Source organism: Monopterus albus, unplaced genomic scaffold (assembly GCF_001952655.1).
Source record: "Monopterus albus unplaced genomic scaffold, M_albus_1.0 scaffold131.1, whole genome shotgun sequence".
NCBI lineage: Eukaryota > Metazoa > Chordata > Actinopteri > Synbranchiformes > Synbranchidae > Monopterus > Monopterus albus.
This window is the reverse complement of record NW_018128011.1, coordinates 1282534-1299828: the sequence shown is the minus strand read 5'-3', so window position 1 is coordinate 1299828 and position 17295 is coordinate 1282534. Positions and strand designations below refer to the sequence as shown.

The following is a 17295-nucleotide window of genomic DNA, read 5'->3' as shown; positions in this document are numbered from 1 at the left end:
TCTGTCTTTAATCGCCCTTATCTGTTGCACATCCTTCCCATCTCTATCTCTCTGTCTCGCTAATCTGTACAAGTCCTTCTCACCTTCCCTCGTGTCTAACCTGGCATACAACTCATCATATGCTTTCTGTTTGGCCATTGCCACCTCCCTCTTCACTCTATGCTGCAATTTCTTGTAATCCTGTCTACTGTCTTCAGTCCTTTCTACGTCCCACTTCTTTCTAGCTAGCCTCTTCCTCTGAATGCTGTCCTGTACTTCCTTGTTCCACCACCATGTTTCCTTATCTTCTTTCCTCCTTCCAGATGACACACCTAGCACCTTCCTTCCTACCTGTCTCCCTGATCACTTCTGCTGTAGTTTCCCAGTCATCTGGATGTGTAAGGAGCAGAAAAACAAGCAGTCAGTTGCCAGTTTATTAGTTACACCAAGCTAAAACTAATCCAGCCATCCTGCAATTTATCCTAGCCTGTGAAGTTTATAGTGTTGTGTTTTTGTTGAAACAGTTTCAGACTGTACTCCACTGTACACAGAGGTGCTTGCTTATCTAACAGAGCCTCATTGATATAAATGTTTGGACAAAATAATAGAAATGCCAGTGACTATAGTTCTGCAATGCAATCTTCCACAATGATCTGAATCAACACATCTCTAAAATAAAAATTCACGACTGTCACCAAGGTGAATGTAAATGTTGACTTTAAGATATGGATGCAAGCTGTGCAATACTAATCGTTCATATTGATTTCAGGTGTAGTCTAATAGTATGCACCAAAAACACAAAAGTTTTATGTGGTTCACGTATTGCCTTATTGTCTCAAATAAGTTAACAGCCTTTTAGAATTTCATATATTGCACGGCATAGGGTTAAACTGAATGTAGTTCAGCTCACGTTTGTTGCAAAAAATTTGAATGTGTAATATTTTCACCAAAATAAAATGGTCGCACACAACCTTTAGTAGGACTGTCATGCTGTAAGAGTGATGATTGACACGAGATTAAGCTAATGAGATAAAGAGTCAAAAATGATTGACAGGAGCTTGTCTAATAAGAGTTTGTAGTATATTAGTAGGCGGCGTTTACAATTTGTGCGTTTGTTAAAGCAACTTGGTTAAGCCCGGTTGCTCTTAACCTACTTCTGATATATCACATATTGCCACCTTATGACTAACTACGTTACTGGTTAAGGTGACTTTCGAAACAGCAAAACCACCTAGAAATATAAATGAAACTATTTTACTGGATTCCGATGTCTGGAGTAGTCCGCCTGTCAGAGTCGACCCGTATCACATGAAGAGCAGTTAACGGGTGGTAACAAATCGAGCGCTCCCGGTGCCGCGTTTTGTTTTTCAGCGGTGTATCGTTTTTGGCCTGTCAAAACGTTGGACTTTTTACTGCAAGAGACGAGATTGGAAGAAGAGGGATGCACATGACTAAAAAGTACTGTTTACATACTAAGATTTGCTGACCTGTCAGTTTCTAATGTAATGCCAGCATCATTTTTAGTTGTTTATCTGTGTCTGTTTTTAAAATTCGACGTCGACGCTAAGCTAGCTGCTTTAGCTTACCTAGCTAGCTAATTTCACTCTTCTGTACAACAACAACCGAGAGTATTTTCTACGTTATCGTTAAGAGAAACTGTTTACACGGTGGTAGTTAATCTAACTTTTACCACATCATGCCATGTCAACATTGAAGTTTCTTGCTAGTTAGCTAGAACGGTTCCGCAATAAGATTATGTTTATTGTTCTCATTGAAGGTGCAACTGAGACCTTTAGTAATTAGCGGACTTTTTCCCCCTTAACATTTTCAGGACTAAGAACACAATGAAACCACCATCACAGGCTCAGTCATCCCCTGTACGGAGCATAGTAAGTACTGACAGCTAAGCTGTTATTGTTTTTAGCAGCTGTTGAAATATTTATCCCAGGTAGTACAATGGTCCTATTTGTTAAAATAAGAACTTAAATAATTTTAGTGTTTAGGAACAATAATAACAACTGTTTTTTTTTCCTGTGAACATCCCATTCCTCAGCTGTCCTCGCTACTGACAGGCACCATGTATTAGCAACATGCTAAAAAGTTGTTTTATATATATGTGTGTGTGTGTGTGTGTATGTATGTATGTATGTATGTATAGATATAATATATGTATGTGTGTGTGTACAACATCACACCCACATTTAATTAGTGGCAGAAGTACTGAGATCCTACTAAAGTTGAAGTAGCAGTACATCAGTGCATATACGTTATTATTGTTGTTATTAAAACACAGACAGTGGTATTGTCAGCAAAATCTACAAGCAAAAAGTATCAAAGGGTAAAGTACTCATTATGCATAAACATACATCTCTGATTCTTACGATTTTACATTATTATGTTGAATATCTAAATAGCCTTTTAATGTTGCAGCTGGTTGAACTGGAGCCAAGTATAATTACTTAACATACTGTTTGGTTTGTTTTCAAGCAATAACAATGTATGATATGATATCATATAATGTTAAAATCTGTTTGTATGTAAAATCTTGATCCACAAAATAAACTGGTGGACTAAAAAGTGTAATATATGCCCAGTAAATGCAGTTGTAGTCCCATAAACTAGTAATACTGCCTCACAATGTCCTTAGGTACAGTATTACTACTATTTGTTAGTTACTTTCTGCCACCTTAGAGCTTCAGAAGTCCTCTGCAGAGATGAAGAACCTACTCGAAACCAGCCACGTCAGCAGCACTCCATTACTCAGAAATCAAAACAGGCTGGATACAGCTATTTTTTTAGAATTTCCTTTAAAAAATTACTCTAATAATTGAGAGAGACAGGGTTACCACACATTGGCGAGAATGTGTAGACTGAATGAAGAAAAGACACAGTTGTATAAGAGATACCAAATTTAAGCAATCTTTATTAGAAATGCTGTTTTTAAACAGCACAATAGTGTTAAAATGTTTATCTTATACAAATTACAGTAAGAGGAATGTTGGACCATATATTACTAACTGATTTTTAAACTCTCAAATTCTGATATCAGTATTGGCTTCAAAAATATGGCCAATCCAGGCCTCTGATGATTTTGTGGTAGTACAGTAGCCATAGCCAAAAAAAAAAAAAATCCCCAGAACTTTAATCTTTTTGCATGCTGTAGTGATATATTTGTTCTTCACTGTGGCTCATGCTCACATGTCATCTGTATTTGCAGGTATTTGAAGGTGTCTACAACAATGCCCGCATGCTTCATTTTCTCACAGCAGTTGTGGTGAGTATTGCACTCACCTATCAGCCTCGAGTCCTGGTTTAAATTGATTTTATGCAGATCTTTGTGTAAGCAACATGTACAGAAAGACTGAAGCTTTCCTCGCCACTTCTTTCAGGGTTCCACCTGTGATGTGAGAGTGAAAAATGGCACAGTGTATGAAGGAATATTCAAGACTCTGAGCTCACAGGTAAAAGGTTCTTTACATTCTCTGGTCTGGTCTCTGACTCCTTCATTCTCTGGCACATTATAGACACAACTGTTGCACTAATTCTCACAGCTACAGCAATAATTATATAATCAAATGTGATTTGACTGTGTTCTTTCCACTGTCTACACCCAGTGTGAGCTGGCTGTGGATGCTGTTCATAAACGCTGCGATGGGGATGTAGGAGGAGGAGGTGAGGGAGGAGGGGGAGAAAACCAGGCTTCTCTGCCCAGAACTGAGGATATCACCGACACCATGATCTTCAGCCCGACTGACCTGGTCACCATGACCTGCCAGGATGTTGACCTCAACTTTGCTGTCAGAGGTAACCAGGCACATGGGGGGACAGCTGATTTTTGTCTTGTGACACAGAAAGTGCTTGCATGAAAGGAAAGCCAGCATGGGTATCTACATTGTTGTCTAAGAAATGCACCAACATTTTGTGAAAACTTACTTCCTTTATTTCAGACATCTAAGTGTTCAGGTGAACAATCTCATTTCTGTGTTTTAAGTACAGAGTTGGAGTCAGGACGTAAAGACCGCAAACAAGGGGAAACAGCTAGCCTGACTGACAAAGAATACACCTACCAATACCTCTGCAGCCCTCTATTTAACATGTTGTTTCAAATGATTTTAACCCTAAAGTGCAACTAACAGGTTAGCAACTCCAGTGAATCAATGTATAGGGAAGTGATATAAAAACAGCATTTTTAAAAGAAATGTACTGTATCTATTATACACTGAAAAAAGACAAATTGGAGGTGATATCAGAAAAGGGTGAATGGCTTAAGTTTACCATGTTATCTATTACTTCCTATGCTATGTTTGATACCGAAAAGGTTGAAAAACTATATTCATATGCACATAACAATCTACAGCCAATAATTATGAGCCTACTACTGTAGGTGTCAAAGAGACTGGGAACAGACAAGGATTAGGAGAAATAATGACAAAAAGGAAAAGAAGCCAAAGATCGTCCTTTGCTGGTGCTATATGGCCTGCACTGTCTCCTAAAGCCTTGTAACACCACATGAAAATAAAACTGCAATTGTGTTAGGTTGGTGACTTGTTTGCACAGCTATGTAACCAGACTTTAGGATTCTAGTGTTAGCAAGCTGAAGTTGTCGGTTATACCTTATGATCATTTTCATGACACGTTATGCACACATTTTGTAAAAAAATGTAACCTGCAGGTTGCAGCTCAACAACTAATTCCTTTGGATAACACTTAATTGGTGGTAATAGCATTTGTCCTGTCTGTGGTATGTATGTGTTTATCTGTATACAGACACATTCACTGACACAGCCATCGGTTCATCGCGGGTGAATGGGGAGCACAGGGAGAAGGTGCTGCAAAGATGGGACGGAGATGGAAATGGAGAAAACTTCGAGCTGGAATCGGACACAGTGAGGAGACACACACTTTACTGGATTTGTTTTATGAAATGAAATCTGGCCATGTCCAAAAAAGTGAATAGTGTAATGTCAAGATAATCCGGTGTTTAGCATGCGTATCATCTGTTGGGTGGCAACCGATGATTCGCTGTGGCGTCCCCTAATGGGAGCCCTCAAGAGTAGGAGAAGAAGAGTCTAATGTCAAGATAGGTTGAACTAATTTAGAAAGTGTCTCCACTATAACAGAGAGCGCTGATAAATTCATCTCACTTTATTTTTTTACTTTTTCTCTGTCAGTCAAACGGCTGGGATGCCAACGAGATGTTCAGATTTAATGAGGAGGCATACGGCATCAAGTCCACCTATGACTCCAGCCTCTCCATGTACACGTGAGTCTGCCCCTCAGTCAGCTGTCACTAAACATTTACAGTTTAATACATTTATGCAATCATCTTATCCAGAGTAACTTAGAGTGAATGTGACAGTAGAATAAATTCAGTGCTCACTCACCAACATTATAAGGCATTATAGGACTTTTCCCATTTTTATATTTAAATATTTTATATTTGATCATTCTTATCAGATATGACAACATTTTACTTTCTAAATGTGTTGTTAAGAATGTGGAACAGGACAGGACAAGAACACAGACTATTTATTTAGAGAAAATTGTAAAAAAAATATGAGGATGAGATTGGGAATTGTCAAAATCCAATCAACCTTTTAAAGTAGACGTATGTTTGGGTTATTTTATTTTACACGTTAAGCCTACTGAGAAAAATGTTTTCCCAACTAAAAGAAATGGGGGCCAAAACTGTTGTAAAGAAATGAATGGCATTTCACTCCTCATGTGATATATGTCAGAATAATGCTATTACTAATACCAGTTGCAGTAATTTAGTTGATTTTCTTCATTTGTCCAAATGCCCAAAATAAATGAACTCTAAAGAAAAACAAAATTACTGGGAGTGTCATGGCTGAAATACATATTCTAATGCATCAGTTTATCCCTTCATAACCAGTCACTGCTCCAACGCCATTAAATCATTAAGTTGAAAACAAATTTTATTCCCAGTGATGTTACCTTCTTGATGGTCTGGTATTTACGTCTCCTATCTGGTATCCCAGTATGCCTTTGGAAAAGGGGAACTCAGACGTTTACCGGCAGCGTGAGGCACGAGCAGCTCGGTTAGCCAACGAGATCGAGGGCAGCCTGCAGTACCGTCGACGGGTTTCTATAGAGAATGACGAGGGCAAGAGTGAAGAGGAAAAATACAGCTCTGTGGCTCGAGAGAGAGAGGACAGGGCCAGCCCTGGGTTCTCCTCCACCAGCAGGTGAGAGTGACTTAATGCACTGTTTTTGTTCGCTGATTTAGCTCTGCTACCTTATTTCCGATTGTGCAATTTGTCCTGCATTTACAGTAATCAATGTGAGGGCTGTTCAACATAATGTTTGAGAGGTTTACTGAATGTTTTTGCTGAATGTTGCAATCTGCAACCTCCGTGCTAGATGTTACTAAATCTCACACACTGCACCTTTGAATATGGACCGGATAAAATCTGATCATCTTCCAGAAATTCCTCTCACCACCTTGCTTCTTCAATCTGGTTTTCCAGGGAAGGCAAATACATTCCTCTTCCGCAGAGGGCTCGAGAGATCGGCCTGTCTGCCGGCAACATGAGGGGTGGAGCTTCCGGTCGAACCACAGCACTGACATCTTCCAGACATCCACCACCCAGCTCCTCCTCACCCAAACCGCCCTCTGATAGGAGCAGCCCGCAGTCTGTCAGAACTTCCTACTCTCCCCACCAGACTCAGTGCAGTCCGCCTGGAGCCAGCAGCCCTCCCTGCACCAATCATGTTCTCCCACACTCCCTCTCACACCCACAGGCGCTGGCTGATACAACATGCTCATCTGTTAATGGAGGTATAGAGGTGGTTTAAGGCTTGAAGACAAATGCTGATATGTAACAGACATTCCCAAATAGTGGACAGTGCTTCTATTTATTGCAGTTAAGCGAGAACGAGGCTTGTTTTTGGATTTTTCCTGTTTCACAAATAGATTTTATTAAGACGCCTCTCTGAAGGAGTGTCAGAAAGATGTTAGTTAAGCATATTCATGCCTACACGAAGATTCAAAAATCACCTGGTGAAATTTACCTTCAGGGTGTGGTCAAAAGCACATGGGACAGGAAATAGTCTGGGAAGGGTTGTGTATGCATAAACTTGGAGAGAGAGCACAAATGGCAGGCTATTAACCAGTAGTCCACATTTGTAAACATTGCTGTTCAGTGTGTGCATTTGTGTGGTGGTGTGTCAGTCCTAACTGCTTTTCTCTCTTCTTCAGTTGCTTCGAGATCCTCCCCAAAATCCCAGAGACTTCAAAGCAACAGAAACCTGCGAACCCCAAACTCCCAGTCCTCACCTGCAGGTTAATACAAACAGAAACGGGTGGAAAAATGTTCATCACAGATGAGTTTGTTTCGTCACGTGGACACAGCATTAATTTACCTCCATCTCTGTTTTTTTCTATTTATCCATCTGTCAGTTTCTCGTGCTGCAAAACCCGAAGCCCCTCCCCAGGACCTCGCCCTGATTGGCCCTGGCTTCCTGGATGTCTCCTCCTCCACTATCACCACAGCATCCAGCTGCAAACCCTCTGGCCCCACCCCCCTCTTCCCTGTGGATGGTGAGACATTATGTTAAGTGTTCAAGTCTGTGATTATTAAATATTCAGACAAAGGCTCCACATGAACAGTTTATTTGTGATCAGTTATGTAGGTAAGAGTTCACAGGTTCTTTAATCCCAGTGGGTGGTATCACACTGCACATACAGTACATCCACATTAACTCTTTGTTGTTTACAGTTGTGTTAGGTATTTTTAGTCAGATAGATATAGTTGTTGGTTTCCAGTTCTTGTTACCATTGCTAACTCTGAGAGACGAGACAGTCCAAGTAACTTCAAAACAGTGCTGATTTATTCAAAGGATCACAGGCAAAATTAACATTACACGCTCAGGCATCTTGCACCTCCAAACTGCTCGCAGGCAGATGAAAGATGAAAGACCCTGAACCCACCAGGCCTATACATTATATCCCCTCGGTTGGGCTAGCCCCATACTACACAGAAACGTCAACCGAGACGTCTCTGTTGCCAGCTCTGCAACTGGCTCTAGCAATAGTCAAAACATGAAGCAAATCAATGTGCATGTGTGTCTGTTGATTAAGTGGTGTGTAGCTAAAAACATTCTCACACGACCTCTAGTAACATGTCGTGACTTAAACATAAGAACATATTATGGCTAAGGCTACAGTTATACACGTCGTAATAATAATATTAAACACCCTGTCTGCTGACAGTCATCAACTTTTCTCTAGTTATCCTTGACCAGATGTACCCTGTAGAAACTCATAAGCATGACTAAGCATTTAACAGTCTAACTAGACATCCTATCTCCACTAAACATTTCTAATACATAAAGTATCTATCCAATATCTATCTGACTAAAAATACCTAACAGTTGGGCGTAAAAGTTTACGTCTACTTGAAATGGCAAAAAAAGTAAAACAAGGACATTGTTTTTCATCCATATAATATTTAATGCACATTCAGCCAGTACAGTTGTTGGGTACCCTCTGAGCAGCATTTGTGTCCTTTCAGGTATAATCTTAGCACATTGCTCATGGCATAGTTGTTCCAAGTCTACCAGATTGCTTTGTTTGCTATTCAGTGAGGAATACTGAGTGAAACATTTTGTAAGTGACATGTCTTTCAAGCCAGAGCCAGTCAACGGTTGTAAATATCATTTTTGTTTTCAGTGGTCCAGAATTACCAAAGATCAATTATTTTTGTTACAGAAGCATTTTGGTTGTAGGCTAGTGTAATTTGTTTTACTATCAACGAGTCTCTTAAGTATTATGTGAATTACCCATTTAATAACTTGGTCATTTTATAAAAAAAAAAAAAAAAATTTGGACATCTTCATATTGCTTATTATGTCTGCTGAATTGTCCAGAACCCAAAGGTATAAAAAAAAACCACCAAATATCTCAAAATTCTTTGACAAAAAGATGTTTGAGATTCTTGTTTAATGAATGATCGGTACAAATAACAGATTAACAATGTATTTAACAAATGATGGAACCCAAATTTTCTGCATATATACAGTAGGACATGAAATTGTGCACATTGCTATATTGCTATGTCCAGGGAAAAACTGAAAATGTGATCATTTGACTTTCAGAATAAGATGATTTAAAGTGACAGTTTTAAACGATATGCTCACAACTGTACATCCAAAGGAATGTACTCTTTGGAATCTTAGGTCTTTAAAGCTTTGACCAGCATTTAATTGTATGCTTTAATTGAAACAGAGATATTAAGACAGGTGAAACTGGATTTATCAAATGTCAAAACTCTCATAGCAATTGGCCTTCCAGCTGGATTTCAGTCTTTTTGTTCATCTTGCACAGTGAATGAAATCCTCAGCACAGCAGCTAAAGAGCGAACCGAAAGTCAGCCCAGCTCCTCTCCTTCAGCAACCCCAGCCTCTGCAGATCCTCCTCAGCAGAGCTCTGCACCAGCTGTCGACTCCTCCTCTTCATCGTCCCCAGGCCCGCCTAAACCTTCCACCTCCTCTGCAGATCTGCAGCAAGCTACACAGGTAGCTCCCCCTACCATGTCCCCTGCTGTGCCTACTCCTCCAGCTCCAGCTGGCCCCCAGGCCTCAGGGCCAGAGAGGTCGCAGCCTGAGACGCCACAGCCGACCCCGACCCCCAGCAGCAGTGATGAGTCCTGTCCAGAGAGCAGTGAACGAGCAGAGGCTGTGAGTGTAGCTGCAGTGTAAGTAACTGTTATTACTGTTAAGGACAATAAGGATAAGGATAGAACTGCTAGAACTACTACTACTGCAGTACATTCACTGTGTTTGTATACATGTCTGCATCTGGGACAAAAATCACTTCCTCATAATTTGTAACTTTGTCAAATCTGGACACACAGGGCTTATGCAGCTAAGATGAGTAGTGTGTATACCACAAAAAATTGCCTAAAAGGAGGAAAAGCACAAGGTTCAAGGGTTAACAACACAGATTTCTGAGACTGGTTAATTTTATTAGGTGGAGGTTCACTACTGCTGAACAGTAATTAATAATAATCTTGCACTTCAGTACTGGCCTCTCAAATCTTTAGATTTACAGATCTTATCTGTTTCATATTATTGTAAATGGCAGCTCAGACAGAAACTGTTGTGAAAAGAAATAAAATGTTTGGATTTTATTGGTACACTTTAATGGAAAGGCCTTTTTATGCAGTTGTTTCTGCTTTTTTTGTGGCTTAATAATCCCTTCTCTTGTTTGCTGTATTTCAGGCAAGTGAAAAACTCAACCCTGAATCCGAATGCAAAAGAATTTCTTCCCATAAAAGGAACCGCAGTGCTGGTTAGTTTGTTGGAGCTGACACGAACAGCTGTTTCATTTTGTGTCATGGTAGCCCACTATAAAGCAACAGTACTGACTTTAATCAATATAAGCTGTCAATTCATGAAGATTTTTGGCCTTTAACAATAATATGATGGATATGACACAGTTGTACTATATCAGTTGTCACTGAGAGACATGTCAGTCACATCCAGTAGATTATAAGGTTTGTAAACCTACCAGACAGCTGAATCTGACTTCAGATTGTGCTCTCTGACTTGATTTCCATCTTTGTGTTGTGACAGAAACCTGCATCAACCCCCACTCCTCCTCGATCAGTACCTCCCACCCCTACTGTGGTGCTACCTCCTCCAGGACAGCCAGGAGGGGGGGGTCTCTATAGCAGTCCGCCTGGACACTACCTCTCCTACATCCCTCCCATCCCCCTCCAAGGACACTCCATCCAGGTCTGAGTTTCTGAACTTTAATTCAGTCCTTTTGCTGTCTGTGACCAAGAACGAATTGGCTCACTAGTCAGATGGCAGTAAAGATTCATCTCAGAAAACATGACGCTGCTTTAATGTCTCCTTGCCTCATCCTCAGGCACCACAAATGTATCAGTACACCATGTCGACGGTTAACCAGGGCAAATACCCCAGAGCCAAAGGTATATACCATATACACATGTATACATTTTTCTTTGAGTCAGTTTTGTTTTGTGTGTCTGTGCAGACTCTAAGCAGAAACAGAAAATATTTGAGCAGAGTTTTTCAAACTGGGGGTTTGGAGAAACAGAAATCATCTCTGATGCCCCATTGCAAGTAAATGCCCATAAATCCAAAAAACAACTGCAGAACCTGCCTGAGAATAATAAGGCTTTTCAGTTTTTTTCAGCTGTTCACCATAACACTTAAGGGTTAAACAACAGTCTGCATATAAAGCAAAGATTTTTTTTTTTGGTCCTCACTCATAAAATAGTAAGCTACTTGTACCTCTTGTAGACATGAAGTGAAGTCCTGATATTGTCTGTGCAAGCAAGCTGTGTGTGTGGAAAGGCATGAGTGGGAAATGTCCAGGGAAGCTCACGTGGACATTACCCTGCCTGTCCCTCCTAATATGGCCGGACTATCTCCACGATGATGTGCTTAAGTGTGTTTTCCACTGATCTTCATTAATATTTTGCATCGGCCCAGAATATTTCCCCATGGAGTATCGCGTTTCTCCATAGTGCTGTCTCATTACAGGACGCTGGACTGCTGTTGTGTGTCTGTGCAGAGCTTAGCCACACACACACACAAGGTGCAGACCAGAGAAAACATGGGCGACAAAATCCATTAATAGCAACTTTTTTCATTTGGATCTCTCAGCATGTGTTTTTTTTTTTTTTTTTTTTAAGCATTAGCATTACTGGTCATCCTGGTTCTTATAATTCAAGTGAAACATTGAGCACTTGTTCTGTCATTTCAGGTCCGATGGTGGCACCCCGTCCGGAGCACCACACCTCCCCAGCCTCCCCCATGATCTCAGCTGCAGCCTCTGCAGCAGGACCCCCGCTGGTGGCTTCGCCTTACCCCCAGTCCTACCTGCAATATGGTCAGGTGATCCAGGCCATGCCCCCACACTACCACGGGCAGGTACAGCAGAAGCTCACTGATTTTTAGCTAAACCAAGGTTACTTTGAGATATGTCTGTCTCATTAATAAATAATTCAGCACAGGATAAGAGCTTGTCACTGAAATATAAAACCTGGTTGAATTTTTAAAGAGTGAATTCTCACCCAGAAACGATCTGAAGGAATTCCATTAAAATAATTGATGGTTGTGCTGGTGCCATGAAGGTGGTGAGAAGTTCAGCTGTCATTAGTGAGCTGACGTTTTTCTGGATAATGTTCATTTTAGACAGTTTAGTTGAGAGGACTCCACCCTTTTTATTTCAGCATCCCAATTTTAGGTTCCAGACATTTTCTTGTTCCCTGTTATTTAATTTATTTCTTTCAATATTGGATTTCTTTAAGCAACAGATTTTAATGAAGAGTTGCGACAAACCCAGTTGGTTAAAAATTCTTAAAAATACATTTCTTCCATCTCCCTTATGGATGAATCCAGAATCTCTGAATATAGGATTTCAAACATTTACCTGTTGGACACGAGATGTTTCCTAGTTCCCTGAAAAGCCCATTGTCAGTGTTTGGAACATGGAGGCTTCAAGTTTCAACATCACACCATGTAAGTTTCATATTGGACCATGATTGCCTCCAAACTGGTTGTGATGTCATAAATCCTGCAGGTATGTCCAGAGATTTAAGTTGAGCTTAGAGAAACTTGCCACCCTCAGGGGATGAATGTGAGTGTAAACTCTGCTTGTAATTCACTCTGTGAACTGTGAACACCATCACAGTAAAGGAACTAGAAGAAACACAGGCTTTTGACTGGAGGGGGACTTAAAGAAATTTATTGTGACTCTTTGAGTGTCAGGGACCCTACATGAAGTCCTGGCCCCAAGGTTGGGTGGTAAAGGTTAAAGTAACATCCTACTTCCAGGTTGTAGACCAACAGTAATGTCTATTTTGGACAAAGAGTGTAAATCTACTATGATCTCAGTCAAAGGGCATAATGACACTCTAATCTTTTATTTAGATTTTTTTCGATGTGACATTTTTTTTTTATCTGACAGGAAACAGGAAGAGAAGGCATGCAGCACATGCTCCTAGACAAAGTCAAATTGAAAATGTAAATGTTCATCATCTAAATCGGATTTGTAGTACATCAAAAACCTCTCTTAATAAAACCCCCGCTACAGAGTTGGACTATTGCATAATTTTTTTGTCACAGGAACTAAACTAATCTAATATAATTTCCTGTTTGGTTCCATGAGCATTTGATAAAATCTTTGGTTTACTCTTGGTTTGACAGGGTTTTTTTTATCCGTATGTTTAAAAACACCCTCTATTGTCTCTCTTGTTATTTCCAGCCAGTTTACTCTATGCTACAAGGGGGTGCTAGGATGTTGACATCTGGGGCCCCTCCTCAGCCAATGGGTCCTCCTGGCCCCCAGTACCCCAGCCAAGCTGAGGGCCCGCCAGGGCCACAACAGGCCTTGTATGGTAAGCAGGAAGTGGGGTGATCATATCTAGGTTCAATTGAACAGATTTATTTTAATGAGTCACAACAGGATTATGTTAACCAAAACATACATTTTATTTAATGTAGTTTAGTTTGTTGTGATCTGCCCTCACAGTGAGTCACTAGTTGTGAATTCAGGGCTCCGAACAGAAAAGATGTGTTGCAGATGTTTGAGTTCTTATCTCCTACATAGGAAATAAATGTGACTGCACATTTTGTCATTGGGTCAGAAGTTTACATACATTCAGTTGGCTGTGCCTTTAAACAGCTTAGAAAATTACAGAAAATGATGTGATGGCTTTAGAAGCTTCTGATTGGCTAATTGACATCATCTGATTCAATAGGTGGTCAACCTGTAAATGTATTTTAAGCCCTACCTTCAAACTCAGTACCTCTTTGTTTGACATCATGGGAAAATCAAAAGAAATCAGCCAAGAGCTCAGATAAAATCGTGGACCTCCACAAGTCTGGTTCATCCTTGGGAGCAATTTCCAAACGTCTGAAGGCACCACGTTCATTTGTACAAACAATAGTACGCAAGTGTAAACACCATGGGACAATGGAGCCATCATATCGCTCAGGAAGGAGACGCGTTCTGTTTCAAAGAGATGAATGTACTTTGGTCTGAACAGTACAAATCAATCCCAGAACAGCAGCAAAGGACCTTGTGAAGATGCTGGAGGAAACAAGTACTGAAGTATTTGTATACACAGTAAAACAAGTCCTGTATCAACAAAACCTGAAAGGCTGCTCAGCAATGAAGAAGCCACTGCTCCAAGACCGCCATAAAGGCAGACTATGGTTTATAGCTGCACATAGGGACAAAGATCTTACTTTTGGAGAAATGTCCTCTGGTCTGATGAAACAAATTGAACTGTTTGGCCATAATGACCATCGTTATGTCTGGATAAAAAAGGGGGAGGCTTGCAAGTTGAAGACCACCATCCCAACCATAAAGCATGGGGGTGGCAGCATCATGTTGTGGGGGTGCTTTGCTGCAGGAGAGACTGGGCCACTTCACACAATATATGGCATCATGAGGAAGGAAGATTATGTGGATATGTTGAAGCAGCATCTCAAGACATCAGTCACGAAGTTAAAGCTTGGTCACAGAAGGTCTTCCAAATGGACAATGACCCCAAACAGACTTACAAAGTTGTGGTAAAATGGCTTAAGGACAACAAAGTCAAGGTGCTGGAGTGGCCATAATAAAGACCTGTCCTCAATCCAATAGGAAATTTTTGGGCAGAACTGAAAAAGGCTGTGGGAGCAAGGAGGCCTACAGACCTGACTCAGTTCCACCAGTTCTGTCTGGAGGAATGGGCTAAAAGTCCAGCAACTCATTGTAAGAAGCTTGTGGAAGGCATCCTGAAACATCTGACCCATGTTAAACAATTTAAAGGTAGTGCTACCAAATACTAGCCAAGTGTATGTAAACTTCTGACCCACTGGGAATGTGATGAAAGAAATTAACGCTGGTCAGTCTTTTTTCATTATTATTATTATTATTATTATTATTCTGACATTTCACATTCTAAAAATAAGGTAGTGATCCTAACTGACCTAAGACAGGGAATGTTTATGGGATTAAATGTCAGGAGTTATGCAAAACTGAGTGTACATTTATTTGGCGAAGGTATATGTAAACTTTTAACTTCAGCTGTACACGTATAGCATGGAAACAGAAAGTGCAGGTCAGCTCTTTGTAACTTCAGGATGAGAAACACTGGAATCCCTCAGATTACTGGAAGGTATCTGTTTTTATAAGCATTAAAGGAATAACAGGGAACAGTGCTTCTGGACTGAAGTTACAAAATTATATTTCCCGACTATCATTCTTTTTTTGTTATTTGCTCTTTGCCTTAGCTCCTCAGTCATTCTCTCACCATTCGGGCTCCATCCACCCTCAGCCTTCCAGTACCCCTACTGGGAATCAACCCCCACCCCAACACACTGCACCCAGTACAGGACACACTCAGGTGAGCTCTGCTGACTCACTTCACTACACACCACAGTGTTCTGGATTTTCTGTTGCTGCCTTCCAGCACTTGAATGCAGCAGCCCAGGACGACTTCTAAGAAGAGTCTGAGCTTTAACCACAGTTCTGATTGTTCAGCTGTAAATTATGACTATAAGAATATTCATATTCTCTTTGTTTATTTTCACACTTTACTGAAATGAATGTAAACCAGCCTGCCTGGATGATGGAAAAAAACATGGGGGAATTTTATAAAATGGTTATTAATATTGTACAAGCAATTTGTAGTAAATGGGCTTAAACATATAGTAGTTTGTCAGTGAACAAGGTCGTTTGACACAACCAGGCAACGTATTATACTTGTTATCTCTGTCAAACACTTTTCCACTTGTTTTCACTCGCAGTCGAGTCAGGGTGGTCCACAGCCTCAGTCTATGTTTCATCCTGGAGGTCTCTCAGCTCCCACCCCTCCAACCCTGCCACCTGGCCACAGCTCCCCCCAGGCCTCCTACACCATGCAGGGATACAGCCTCTCCGCCCACCAGCCACTGCCACACGGCTTCCCTTCAATCAGCCAACTCACACAGGTGCCTGTCAACAGCTTAGTCTTTAAGAGAATCTGATGTGGGATGTCAGAAATGGTCCTACTAGAATTTATGCTGAATTACAATTTCATCCTGTATATGTAAGATCTTATCTAGAATATTACATCTATTAAAACTGGACCTGTTGTTTTGTTTGTCCTCTGCAGGCTCATGTCACAGGACCTCACCACTCTGGTGGTCACGGCCACCCACCCGTCATGCTTCACTACGGCCCCCCTCAGCAGGGTAGTGGCTCCAACCCCCCACACGGCCCACCACCCCAACAGGGAGCACCGCAACACTTCTACATCGGGCCCCCCCAAGGTAAAACATCTTAGATATAGACCTTGTCCTGTGAATGAGGGCACATTTTTCCTCTTCAGGAAAAATATATCAGAGGAAACAGAAGAAAATCTGGGTGATAGTGAGGTGTTAAAGCTCACATGCGCCTCACATGCAGCTCCTTTAACATGCTGAGTCTAGTTTTGCTGCAGCTGCTCACCTCTGAAGTGTCAAATTCAATACCTTGAAGCAGTACTGTAATATTTTTAGAAATCTTGTTTGTCCTGAGGTTTTAAATATTCACTCTGACACCACTCATACCTGTACAGTAAATACTGTATGAATCTATAGCCAGCAGCTGATTAGCTTATTTTAGCAGAAAGACTAGAGACCAGCTGAAACATCCTGGTTGTGACCAGAGATCACAAAATTCTACCAGTGCTTTGAAAGCACACTAAACATTTGATATCAAATTCATTTAATTCGTATAAACACCAAATGTTGTGGTTTTACAGGGGTTCACGTTTAAGTTTTTTGTGCATTGCCTTGCAGCTGTTCAAGTTCAGGCTCACCCGACCCAGCAACTGTCCTTCCATCCCTCTGCAAACTGAAGTGTCCTTGTCACAGCTGGAGTCTGGAGCGAAGACAGCAGTGTTTACGTGACGAAATCCCAAGCCACTCATAACATTCCCACCTCTTGACATAAAGTTAACATCTTTATTTTTTCCCAGAGAATTTAGAAAAGCAGAGGGAAGACAAACTTCTCACAGGACAAGATTCAGTCAACTTTGAGGAGAAAGTTTTAGTGGATTTTACTATGTAAGTACAGACTGTTTACACGCATGGACATGAAGCTGGACTCAAGACAAACTGGTGGAAGCTTTTGGACTTACGACAGTGAAAACATTGTTTTTACGCCCAGTTCCACCTCTGTCTTTTCAGACGAAACCAGTTCATTACTAATAAAACCACTTAAAAAATATATATATTTTAATTTTCATACCCTTTACCACACTGTAGCAGATGTAACTGACAGGATGATCATTAGTGAACTCC

At 40.8% G+C, this 17295-nt stretch overlaps 1 protein-coding gene across 1 annotated transcript; it reads left to right on the top strand.

Annotated features, from left to right (window-relative positions):
- The first annotated feature begins 1094 nt into the window (after positions 1-1094).
- Positions 1095-17221, top strand: atxn2l (ataxin 2-like). Its single transcript, XM_020613210.1, has 21 exons — positions 1095-1437; positions 1811-1868; positions 3197-3253; positions 3369-3440; positions 3594-3783; positions 4747-4865; positions 5151-5242; positions 5982-6188; positions 6471-6781; positions 7202-7285; positions 7403-7543; positions 9329-9698; positions 10225-10294; positions 10579-10740; positions 10877-10940; positions 11741-11907; positions 13244-13376; positions 15262-15374; positions 15778-15960; positions 16125-16281; positions 16792-17221. Exons 1-21 carry the CDS (start codon positions 1421-1423, stop codon positions 16848-16850), a joined length of 2826 nt encoding a protein of 941 aa, XP_020468866.1. The 5' UTR covers positions 1095-1420; the 3' UTR covers positions 16851-17221.
- Positions 17222-17295: the final 74 nt, after the last annotated feature.